We start from the raw sequence: 11975 nt of genomic DNA, 5'->3' as shown, positions 1-11975 counted from the left end.
AGAGGTCTCATCCACCACCATCCCCCACCCCCATCTGGATACTGCAGGAGAGCCAAACACAGTGAGAATGCAGGGCACTGCCTCCTGGAGCCATGTCTTCTGCCTCCATCTGAGCACTCAGATCCTGAAGCCTCACTTTGGGTTAAGGGTATCGAGGAAGGACCAGGGCCATGACCTCTGATGCCAGGAACTTGAGAACACTTCCAAACATAGCACGTGATTTTCAATGCACACTGCACTAAAGGGGTAAAAGGTGTTTGAGGCCAACTCCAACCCTGGGCCATGCCAGGACAGCCCTAAGCATGGGGGAATGGTCCCAACTCCCATAGTCTTGTGAGCATCCATTGTCTACCCAATAACTGTCTCCTCATTCATTGCTGATAACTGCACCCCAGCTTTGTTGGGACAGCAATATGTCCTATCCTGGAGGATAAGTCATGCCTGGTATAATTGGATCACAGAGGCCTTTTCATCCCTCATTGCCAGTGATGGTTTAAAAGGAAGCATATGGCCAGGCATGGTGGCTCACGCCTGTAATCCCAGCACTTTGGGCCAGGAGTTTGAGACCAGCTTGACTCACATAGTGAAACTCTGTTTCTACTAAAAATACACACAAAAAAAAATTAGTCAAGCATGGTGGTGCCTGCTTGTAATTCCAGCTACTTGGGAGGCTGAAGCAGGAGAATCCTTGAACTCGGGAGGCAGAGGTGGTGGTGAACGGACATCGTGCCATTGCACTGTGGCATGGGTGGTAAGAGTGAAGCTCCATCTCAAAAAAAGAAAAAAAGGGAGCACATGACTTAGTTTTAGTCAAAAAGATATAAGGGGAATTCTGCTGAGAACTTCTGGGAGAAAAAGTTTCCTCTGAAAAAAGGAAGAAGCCCTTGGGGGAAAAGCCATTTAGCTCCTTCCTCATTTGTCTCCAGCATGAGATGCTGTTGGGGGTTGTGTGTGATGTCTGGAGCTATGGCAGCTATAATGTGTCAGTGAATTGAAACACCATTCAGGTGCTGAAGATGGCAAAGAGGATGATTGTAAGGACTCTGGGTCCTTGATGATATCATTGAGACACTGACCAATCGACCAACCCTGGGGACCATCTATCTATTGAGTTTCCTTTAGTTAAGGCCTTTTAGTTCAGTACTTAGGTGCATTCACTGAACCATCCTAACAGGGCCTAAAATGCAGGTTGGAGGCTACTCAGGACTTTCAGTGCTATCAGTAGGTTTTGTAGGACACATAACACGGCCCAAGCCTGTAATTTATAGTCCATACAGTGCATGGAAACAGATAAATGGGGAAATCTGAGTCGGACTCTGATCTTTCTCGTCTTCACTGTGTGAATATAGGTATAGTGTAAGTCTTTCTGAGCCTCTCCTTCCACATTTGCAAGCTAGGACAATAATCCCAACCTACAAATCATCTTCAATTTGTTCTGAACTCAAATAAGATGACGGGTGCAAATGCGTTTTATGGCATGCCATCTAAATGAACAAGACTGTTAACCAGCTCCACTTGCTTTTACTTTGTGTGAAGTGTGTGTCCATGTGTGTGTGAAGAGGGTGGAGAGATGAAGTGTTAACTGGAAGATTTGCCTTCCACGTGTGTCCCTCAGGAGGGCGAACATCGCTTATCTGGGAATCCAATTTGGGGTAATTCTATCTCCTTGCGCCAACTCCCTCTCACATTTAATCAAGTTCCATCAATTCTGCTTCCTCCGGGGCCTGTGACTGTTTCTTGCCCCATCTCCATCCTCACGGTCTTGCTTCAGAGTGCATTGCTTCTCGCTGGACCATTGCACCCGTTCCAGTCAGTCTTTTACCTCCACTCAGGAACCTTTGTGAGTGAGTCTTTTCCACCACTCAGGTGGGACTGTGCCACCTGGGGCCTGCTCTTGATGGATCCAATTTTTTGTGCCACTTTTTACCCAGCATTCTCTCCTTCTAGGCTACCAAAGTCCTCGTTTCCCAGCACGCAGCACAGGGCCTGGTGCATAACAGATGCTCACAAACATTTGTTGAATGGAAAGAGCAGCCTGGGTTTCAAACCTTGGAAAGAGGATTAAGATGCAGTTGGTGTTACCCAAGAATTGCCTTGGATTCACAAATTAGAGTCAGCAATGCTTCACTGCATGCAGATACTTTATTGAAAGTAAGTGGCTATTTTAGAGAAAAACATGCTCATAGCTGGCAGCCGTGGGTGGGGTTTTGGGGGCACTCAGGGGCTGGTCACTTGCTGTAGGGTTCCTGGAGACTTAGGAGGTCTTCTCTTAGCCCAGATCCAGCCGTCAACTCCTCCTCTTCACTCTCTGCCAACTGCCCACCCTTGGCTCCATCTGAAACAGGTGGGCAAGGAGGGTTGGTCCAAACCAGATTAGGACTTCTCCTCTCTGGTCCCTTCCTTTTGGCCCAAAGAGACCCCAGCCTCCAGTGAGCATTTCCTGTTAATGCCCTTTAGACAGGCATATCCACTGAGGTGTCAGAATCATCCCCTGGCTATAGGGACATGCTAAGGGTATGATGGTACTTGGGTTCACTGTCAGCAGACAGCCACTTGGCCTTGAAAACTAAAAATACAGTTGAAAATCTAAACTATGTGCTGGACAAGATCACGTCCCTGTTTAATGGCCCACTCCCATTTCTCTGCACCTGAAAAACTCCTGGCATTCTAAAATCCACATCCCAGGCATCACCTCTCCTGGGGACCCTTCCCAGAGCCTCCAGGAGTGAGTCCTCCTTCCTCCGGGCTCCCACTCGCCCAGGCACAGTTTCCATCATGGCCTCCGGAAAGCGGAAGGGCATCCCTGGGTTGCGTCACTCACGCCCGTTATTCTAAAGCTTCCCAAGAGCACTGTCTTTACTCTCTATTCCCAGTGCCTTCATTGTGATTTATTTTCTCTCCTTAACATCTCTGCAACAGGAAGAGGTAGAAATGTCCACTTTTCCCCTGGCTAGGATTGCCTCTCCAAGATTTTCCACCTAGCCCTTCAAGGGCTGTGAGGGTGAGGTTCCAAACACTCCCTTCTCTTCCTGTACCAGTGTTCTAGGCTGGAAGCCTTGATGCTGGTTCATCACTCTAACCCCCAAAGACCTTCGCTCCTAGTCACCCCACTGCCCTCTTCCTGTGCCTCTCTTGCTTCTCCTTCCAGCCCTTGGCAATGCAGAGCTTCCCAGACCATGAACACCTCATGGGAAGGGACTGTGCCATTGGCACTGGTGACCCCTGGCTCCAGTGCACACAGCACAGGTCTTGTGCAGGGAGCACAGCAGATGCTGAGATCAAGACCCAGCCCCCTCCCCTTGGTCCCTGTCTATCCCAGGCTTTGCTACCTGCAGATGCTTTCAGAGACGAGATGTACTTGGACCAGAAGGAGCAATCGGCTTTCTTCAGGCCCTGTCGATTGGGGAGCAGTGCACTGAACTCCTTGTAGTTCTCTCCGCCAGCGCTGGGTACAAAGTCAGGCCAGGGGGTTGCAAATTCAGGCACTTTCCGTGAGAACTCATAAGGGTAGTTGGGATTTCTGGGAAAACGAGAAGAAAGAAATCCCCATGAGGGAAACTTGTCTTTCCTTTCATCACTTGAATCACTTCCCACTTGCCCTTGATATCTGAGGGACAATTCAGGTATCTGTAAGTGTCAGGGCTGCATGTGAACCGGATCTGGCTTCTGGGGTTGTGATCTTGACTACAGCACCGCAAAGCTAGGCCACTTCTGGGAGAGGAAAGGTGTTGAGGTCATGACCTGGTAGCATCACCCAGGGCCTCGTGCTGCCCTTCTGTTTTTGTGAATGTTCAGGAGATCACTGTGCTCTTCTCTTTCCTGATATCCTCAGATCTAGACACCAGAACTAGCCTTTGAAATGTCCTTGTTTGTCAAGGCCTGGGCAGGAGGGTGAATCTGCAGGCCAGCTGCCCTATAAAGGGGACATGGCGCCTGTTCAGATACCGGCTCCTTCCCAAACTTGCTGCCCAGGCCCATCTTCCAGCATGTCCTGCGTGTAGCCCAAATGCCAGCCCTGCAACCACCTGGCGCTTCCCAGACAAGGCGTGTCCTCTCATGACCGCTGCATTTGCGTGGACCTCCTCTCCTGGAAGTGCCTTCCTCCCCTTTGCTTGTCTGAATATTCTACTCATCCCCCAAGGCCCAGCTTACATGTGACATCCTCAGTGAAATATTTTCTAAAACCCTAATTAGAAGAAATGTATTCTTCTGCTCACCTCCCACAACAAACTGCATAAAGCTTTATTTTCTCCTGCTTTGAATTATGGTTCATTTTTATGTTTTCAGACTATTAGTAGCTGGGAACTGGGCCACGACTTCTGCATCTTTTTACCTTTCCAGGGAACCTAGCACAGTCTAGGTAATCCATGCACATTAGCCAGCAGCCAGGTGGGAATAATGACTTGGAAGCTAGTCCAGTGGTGTGAATGGCCCGAGCTGGGGCTGGTGCTGAGGAGCCTGGTTTACGGGCCATGGAGTGAGCATTGTGAACCGGGGAGGGGTAGAGTGGAAAAGCCTGTTATCTGATGACGGTAACAGGAAAAGGAAAGCGCAGGAACCAATTATGTAGGTGGGGACGGGGAGTATGCCTAACTGGACTGGAGTAGAGGCAGACAGGGAAGAGGAAGAGCCTCGAGGTGAATAAAGGAGGGCCCTGAGCATTTCAACTTGAGCTGAAAACCCATGGCACTGGGATTCCCCTCTATGGAGAGAGAGTGGCTCTCCTCCAAGTGGTTTGCCCTCCAGAGGACATCTGACATGTTTGGTTCTCAAAACTGGGCCGAGATGAGCACCACTGGCATCTGGTGGGCATCTAGTGGCCAGGGATGCTGTGAAACATCCTACAGCGCACAGGACACAGCCAGGACTTATCCAGCTCCCAATGTCAACAGCACTAAGGTTGAGAAACCCTGACCTAGAGTCATGGAATCCAGCTGATATAATCAGAGCTTTTCTTCATGAAGATTAATGTATGCAAAAGCAGTTTTGGCTAGGAGAGGGTGACCGAGACAGGGAGCCCAGTGGCTGGTGACTGTAATGTCTAGGGAGGAAAGGGTGAGTCCATCGATGTAAACTGGGCCTTTGCACTCTGCTTGAAGGAAGGGGAGGAAGAGCACAGTAACAGCATTCTGGACAAGGCCCACTTACCCTGATCTGATGAAGTGGGAAAAGTACTGCATGATTTTCAGTGACAGGCTCTTCTCCTCCAGAGAAAACTGCCCCTCGTAGGCTGGGTAGAAGGGAAGCCCAAAGGCAAACTGAACATCTGCCAGCAACTCTAGGCTGAGAAAACAGAGGAGAAGCAGCAGCAAAAGGTCAAGAAGAAGCCAACTACTCAAAAACGGAAACAAACCAAAAACCAATATTTCTTCCAAAACAAAAAGCATACAAACCAAAAACCAACCTTCTTTCAAAACCGAGGCCTTCCCTCCTTTACATCATGTTTAAGGGTCCTGTTCAGTGCTCAGTTTAGTGAAGATTTGGCTTGGCCTAAATTTAGTTCAGTGGCCCCTTGGGGACACATCGGTGGCATGTCTGTTGGCTGAAGTGAGACCAATGCCTAACACTTCACTCTCTAGAAATAAAGGCCTGTGAGAAACTTCCCAACACAATGAGTTTTTGATCATATTCTAACCATGATACTTATGGTATCACTGGATACTGGTGTTCATCCAGTCACTGAAAAAGCAATCATGAAAGTAGCTTGTATTTGAGACCATTCTCTGCACTAGCTCTTGTGCATATACAATCCACACTCTCACAACTCTTCAAGGATGACATTTATCCATGGAGCCCATCACAGCACAGTGGCTGGCAAATAGGAGTTGTTCAATAAATACATGCTAGTCTGGACTGAATATCTAGGAAGCAGAAGCCAGGTGAGAATGATGACTCAGAAGTCAGTCCAGTGGTGTGAATGGCGTGAGCTGGAGCTGGTGCTGAGAAGCCTGGTCCAAGGGCCATGGAGGGAGCATTGTGAACTGGGGAGTGTGCTAGAGTGAAGAGCCAGAAAGGATTTCACCACTGCATAGCAAAGAATTTGTCTTTGCCCAAAGAGAGGTCTGGACTTTGCCCTTGGCTTCTGGAAGGTGAGTCATACTTGCTAGGAGTAGGGCAGAGGCTGGCCACACTGGATGGTAGGGTGGACATGGACCTACCCGACAGTCTTAGGTGGGGACTGGCCATGCCAAAAAGAACAACCATGTGATTTAGTGTGGGAGCTTTGGGTCACATGGTATCAGACAACCTGTAAACTGAGAGTAATCTCATGGTAATTGATCAGTCAATCAATCATGCCTATGTAATGGAACTCCAGTAAAGCTTTGAGTACCAATGCTGGGTGAGCCTCAGTGCAGAGAGTAATGCATCCCAACTCCACAGGGAGGGGACAATGGAGCTTCATACTTGGAACTCTCCTGGACTCTGTGCCTCTCTTCCATTGGCCGATCTTAATCAGTGTCCTTTCCCTGTAATAAATCATTGTGGTGAGTGTCATAGCTCTTAGTGAATTCTGAGTCCTTCCAGTGAATTATCCAGCCTGAGAGTGGTTTGGGAAATCCCTGCATTTTCAGCTGGTATCAGAGTGGTCTTGTGTGGAGACCATGCCCACTAACTTTGTCATTGGCCCCATCTTATTACAAAAGCCAGCCTCTAATTTTACAGACCAGGAAAATTAGGTCTCTTACAGTTTCCTGACTTGCCCAGAGACACAGAGTAAGTGAACAGCAGAGTCAGATCAAAGCTGAAGTTTCCAGAACACATGATGCTAACAAAAAGCATTAGGGCCTAGGGGCGCTCCCATGCCTGGGTCCTGGCTCCTCCACCTTCAAGCTGAGTGACATCTGACAAATTACTTGGCCTCCTTGATTTCCTACTTTCTCATCTGTGAAATGGGTATGTAACTCCTGTATCAGTCTGTTTTCACACTGCTATAAAGACATACCCGAGACTGGGTAATTTATAAAGGAAAGAGGTTTAATTGACTCATAATAACACATGGCTGGGGAGGCCTCAGGAAACTTACAATCATGGCAGAAGGTGAAGGGGAAGCAAGCACCTTCTTCACAAAGCAGCAGGAGAAAGAAGAGAGCAGGGAAATCACCACTTCTAAAACCATCAGATCTCATGAGAACTCACTCAGTATCACTGGAACATCATGGAGAAAACTGTTCTCATGACCCAATCACCTCCCACTGACTCCCTCCCTGTAATTGTAACTCTGCGGATTACATTTTGAGATGAGATTTGAGTGGGGACACAGAGCCAAGCCATATCAACTCCCTACCTCATAGTGCTGCTGTGAAGATCAAAATAAGATGGCGTTGGAGTAGCTATTTAAAAGGGAAATAAAATGTGGTCCAGTTCTTTCTCACTTCATTGGTTCACCTCTTGATGCAATCAACTGTCTTTATGTTCCTGGAAGCATCTCTGACCCAGCAGTTCTCATCCCTGCTGGTATAATGGGCAGAGGTAGCCAGCAGACAGATGTTCTGGGAAATGACTAGACTGCAGTGGCTCCCAGATAAAGGCAATTTGTGTGGAGGTGCAATTCTATGAAGTGCAATGATTTGTGGATAGACAGTCTAACTCTGGCTAAGACTCAGAGAGACTCCTTGCGATTATCCAAGAGACTGGGAAAAGGGACCCTCTAGCTCAGGGCTTTGAAGGGGAACACTTCAGATGAAGAAGGCACCTTCTTGTTGCCCCCATTCTTCTCAAGCTGGGGGCTGTGGTGACAGCAGAGGTTCAGGGGTCCTTCCCTAACTCTGAGGCCTCAGGATTTGAGAGCCAGTATTCCTACTCTGGCCAGAAGATTGGTTACCAGGCATACATGTGACTGGCAGCAGGGTATAGAAAAACAAACATAAACTCATCACTCAGATGAGATTCAGCTCTGAAACTTACAGCTTCTGTAACTTTGTACGCATCCTTTGACTTTTCCATACATCTGCTTCCTCTTCATAAAATATCGATAGAATAAGCTATTGCACGTTGAAGCCCTATCTAAAAGAAGTGTTTTTTTTCCTTTTCTTTCTTTCTTTTTTCTTTTTTGAGACAGAGTCTTCCTCTGTCACCCAGGCTGGAGTACAGTGACACAATCTTGGCTCACTACAACCTCTGCCTCCTGGGTTCAAACTATTCTCCTGCCTCAGCCTCCCAAGTAGTTAGGACTACAGGCATGCTCCACCATGCCTAGCTAATTTTTGTATTTTTAGTAGAGACGGCGTTTCACCATGTTGGCCAGGATGGTCTCAATCTCTTGACCTCTTGATCCACCCGCCTTGGCCTCCCAAAGTGCTGGGATTACAGGCGTGAACCACTGCGCCCAGCCAAAAGAAGTGTTTTTACAAATGTCTGCTATTATTATGATTAGGTTATTTGTCAGTATTGGGCCACCGCACTGGAAGTCATCATAGAAGGAGTATGCAGCCATGTAGGACATACAGCATGACTAGGAAGAGGAGAACAACAGTCACCAAGTGCGGCATCTCTTTACAATTTTCTCAAGTATCCAGGGCCTTCTTATAGAAGGAAGAAACTTTCCTATTGATTGAGAGGGGGGCAGGAAGTAGTGAGTGTCGAGATTTGTAGGCTCCTGGGACCCAAAGAGCTAAGTCCCTTGTGCAATGTCAGAAGTAACTGTGAGAAGCTCAGGAAAGAGCCTCAGATTCCGTGGTGGCCAGGGTGGCCTGTTTTGCAGCCAGCTCCACCCAGCATCTGCTCATAGCCCCCAATTCCAGGGCACCTGTGCTGTGCCAGGCACTGTGGTAGATCTTTGGCAGCTGTGATTACCAACAATCAAGGGCTGCCGGAGAAGTGAATGTTACCATTCACATACTTTCCAGGTGATAGCTGAAGGCTCAGACAGAGAAAGGGACAGGCCCGAGATACAGGAGAGCCAGAGCTCAAACCCACATCTCCCAGGCCCCGAATCCCCGGCTCTGTGGAGTCTACCTATGCACCGGGGACTGAGGACCCCTTAAAAGTGTTCGTGATGTAAGTTGTTAGGAAAAGGATCACAAAACAAAAAATACCAGGCAAAGAGAAGTTGTCATTACATTGACAATAAAAATAATCTCTCACATAAACTCAAAGTTGGTAGTTTTCAAATGTTTTTCACCCTTGCCGTCGCATCCACCGTGTGAATAGGTATTACTCCTTTCAACCCTGGAGGAAACTTGGGCTCAAAGAGGCCATTTTCTTACCGAGGCCCCGTAACTGTTTAGTGGTGACGCCGGGACTGAAGCCTCGGTCTGCAGATCTGTGGTCTGCGGTCCCCTTGTGTCTTGCACAGGTTTCTCACGGCCTCATTGCCCTCTTGTTGAGGCTGTCATTTCTCAATCACCATACTCCCTCTGCGGTGGCCACAGAGTAGCCAGGAGGCCCAGGGTTAACAGGGCCCCTTCCTCTTTCTTCCTCCAGTAATGTCTGGCTAGCTTTCTCCCCGCTGGGGCTTAGTCCTCCTCCTCACAATGCGATGGAAGGTGAAACACCTGCTTCTCAGGAGGCCCTTCTGGAAAACTGGCTGTGTTAGTTCTCCATTGCTCCCCTAAGAAATGACCACAAACTCAGTGGCTTAAAACAACATAAATGACTCTCTGATAGTGTCTGGAGTTCAGAAATCTAGGATGGCTGTTAGTGGACTAAAATCAAAAGGTGCATGGGCTGCGTTCCTTCCGAAAGCTCTGGGGAGAATTCTTCTCTTGACCATTCAGGTTTGTGGCAGAATTCAGTTTCTTGAGACAGAGGACCCAGGTCCCCGTTTTCTTGCTGGCTACAAACTGAGGGCCTTTCCCAGCGACTAGAGGCTGCCGATCAGAACCTTCCTTCATCCTCAGAGTGGCCACGTCCTTCTCATGCTCCATCTCTTTGGAGCACTCCCCTGCTTAGGTGACTAAATCAACCCTCCCATATCAAGGTCTTGAACCTTAGTCACACCTGCTAAGTTTCTTTGCCATGGAAGGTAACATATTCACAGGTTTCAGTGTGTAGGACTTGGACATTTTGGGAGGCATAACTGCTACCACAACAGGCTGGTCTACTGTTTCCTCCAGAGAAAGCTGCATTCCAAATGATCTAGTGAACAGAAATCAACTTGCAAGGCCAGAGTGCTCTGTGGAAACCCCAGCCCAGTCACTGACGATTGTGCAATCTTGAACAAGCTGTCTAATGTCTCTGGGCTGCAGTGTCCTCCTCTGAAAAATGGTGACACAATTATGCTTATCTCAGACACTAAACATTTACTAACAAAATATTTTTCATCTCTCTGATCCAGTTTCTGGCTCATATACCTATTTCCTTTCTGATTACCTAAGAGAGACATCTGGAAGCTTAAGAGTAGGGGTTCGTAACTCGCAGGGAGTTGGGGAGGTCCCATTGTAGGGTTTTGGAGTTCCACAAGGTCCCTAAAATTACATGTAAAATGTTGTGAAGTGTATAGGTGCGTCTTTCCTGAGGGACATTTCACATCCTCCATCACATTCTCAAGAAAGTCATGTGCTGATAAATGTTTAATAATCGGCTGGGCGTGGTGGCTCATGGGTATAATCCCAGGACTTTGGGAGGCCAAAGCAGGTGGATCACTTGAACTCAGGAATTCAAGACCAGCCTGAGCAACATGGCAAGACCTCATCGCTACAAAAAATACAAAAATTAGCTGGGCATGATGCCGTGTGCCTATAGTCCCAGCTACTTGGGAGGCTGAGGCAGGAGGAATCACTCGAGCCCAAGAGGTCGAGGCTGCAGGGAGCCATGATTGCACCACTGCACTCCAGCCTGGGTGACAAAGTGATACCTTATCTCAAAAAGAGAAAAAAGTTTAATCATCGGCTCTCTGGGGAAAAGGAAATCCTATTTGTAGTATTTGCCAGTTTTTACAGTGTAAATACTGCCACCTTAGCCAATTTCAAAGTGATATCATTGAGCATGGCACTGGGAAGCAATGTGTACTGCCCGCTTTCGTGAACTTACATGAGCCAGCTCAAGGCCACCACTGTCTGTGACGTTGGAAATGCCACAGAACACTGCTTTGGGGGAAAGGCCTGGCATTCCAGCCCATCCCATCTGTTTAATTTGAGAGCCTGTTGTGTATGAGGATTTCTGCTTTGCTTTTTCCTTAGCAGAGCTGATCTCTATCAGGATGCAGGAGTTATTTTGAGCAGTTTAAGGGACATCTGGAGGAGGCACACACAGTGGAGCCTCTGAAGAGGAGATCTGGGATTAGCGGACTAAGCCCTTAGTGAATCCGGGGACTGGCTGGGGGTTCCAGGATCCTCTGGAGGAAGAAAAGGGGATTTGGATGCAGCTGCAGAAGGGGACCCGGAAGAACACGCCAGGGTCTGACAAGGTAAAGGGAGAGACTCAACTGAGTGCCCCGGTGCTCGCAGACTGGGGGCAGGCAGTTCATGTGTGCTGATGTGGCTTCTTTGCTCTGTGCTGTTCTGATCACTGAAAAATCAGAGGCCCAAACCTGTGGCGGCTGTGTCAATGTACGATCAGGCTGGCTGCATTTAGCTTTCACTCGTCATCTGCTGTTTTTGGTCATCACACTGCAGTGGAACTTGCCCCTCACCTGACAGCTGCTCATCCTATGTCCAGGCCACAGCTGAATCTTCTCCTTCCCTCAGGGAGGGGCAGACTTGGGGCCTGGGAATGTTATGTGCCCAAGCTGGGCAAGCTGGGTTCGAGTCCTACTTCCACCGCTAAGTCTCTGAAGCTTGATTTTCCTGTCAGTGAAATGGGTCTGATTATCCCCGTTCAGCCACCCATCTGGTATCAGTGGATGCTCATAGATCGAGTAGGTGTAAATTCCTTTAAAAACTATAAGTTGCCATCCCAGGAAGAGTTAAGGTTGTGATGTTGATAAAGTTACATTTAACCAGACTGTGCAAAGAACTGACCGGCCACGGAGCTCTGCGGATGACTGTATGTGTGTGTGTGTGTGTGTGTGCGCGTGTGTGCATGCACACGCGCAC

General features: G+C 48.3%; 1 protein-coding gene across 3 annotated transcripts in view; it reads right to left on the bottom strand.

The window, feature by feature from the left end:
- Positions 1–2123: 2123 nt before the first annotated feature.
- Positions 2124–11975, bottom strand: part of TG (thyroglobulin) — a 272807-nt gene continuing 262955 nt past the window's right edge. For all 3 annotated transcript variants that reach the window (XM_032253934.1, XM_032253944.1, XM_032253951.1), the window contains 3 exons: positions 5149–5283; positions 3330–3520; positions 2124–2335 (listed from right to left, as the gene is read on the bottom strand). In XM_032253934.1, coding sequence (XP_032109825.1) covers positions 2229–2335; positions 3330–3520; positions 5149–5283 — 433 coding nt within the window. In that variant the 3' untranslated portion in view covers positions 2124–2228. The remainder of the gene's footprint in view (positions 2336–3329; positions 3521–5148; positions 5284–11975) is intronic.

Source organism: Sapajus apella, unplaced genomic scaffold (genome assembly GCF_009761245.1).
Source record: "Sapajus apella isolate SASKATOON/1434 unplaced genomic scaffold, GSC_monkey_1.0 scaffold3, whole genome shotgun sequence".
Taxonomy (NCBI): domain Eukaryota; kingdom Metazoa; phylum Chordata; class Mammalia; order Primates; family Cebidae; genus Sapajus; species Sapajus apella.
This window is presented reverse-complemented; position numbering and strand designations above follow the sequence as displayed.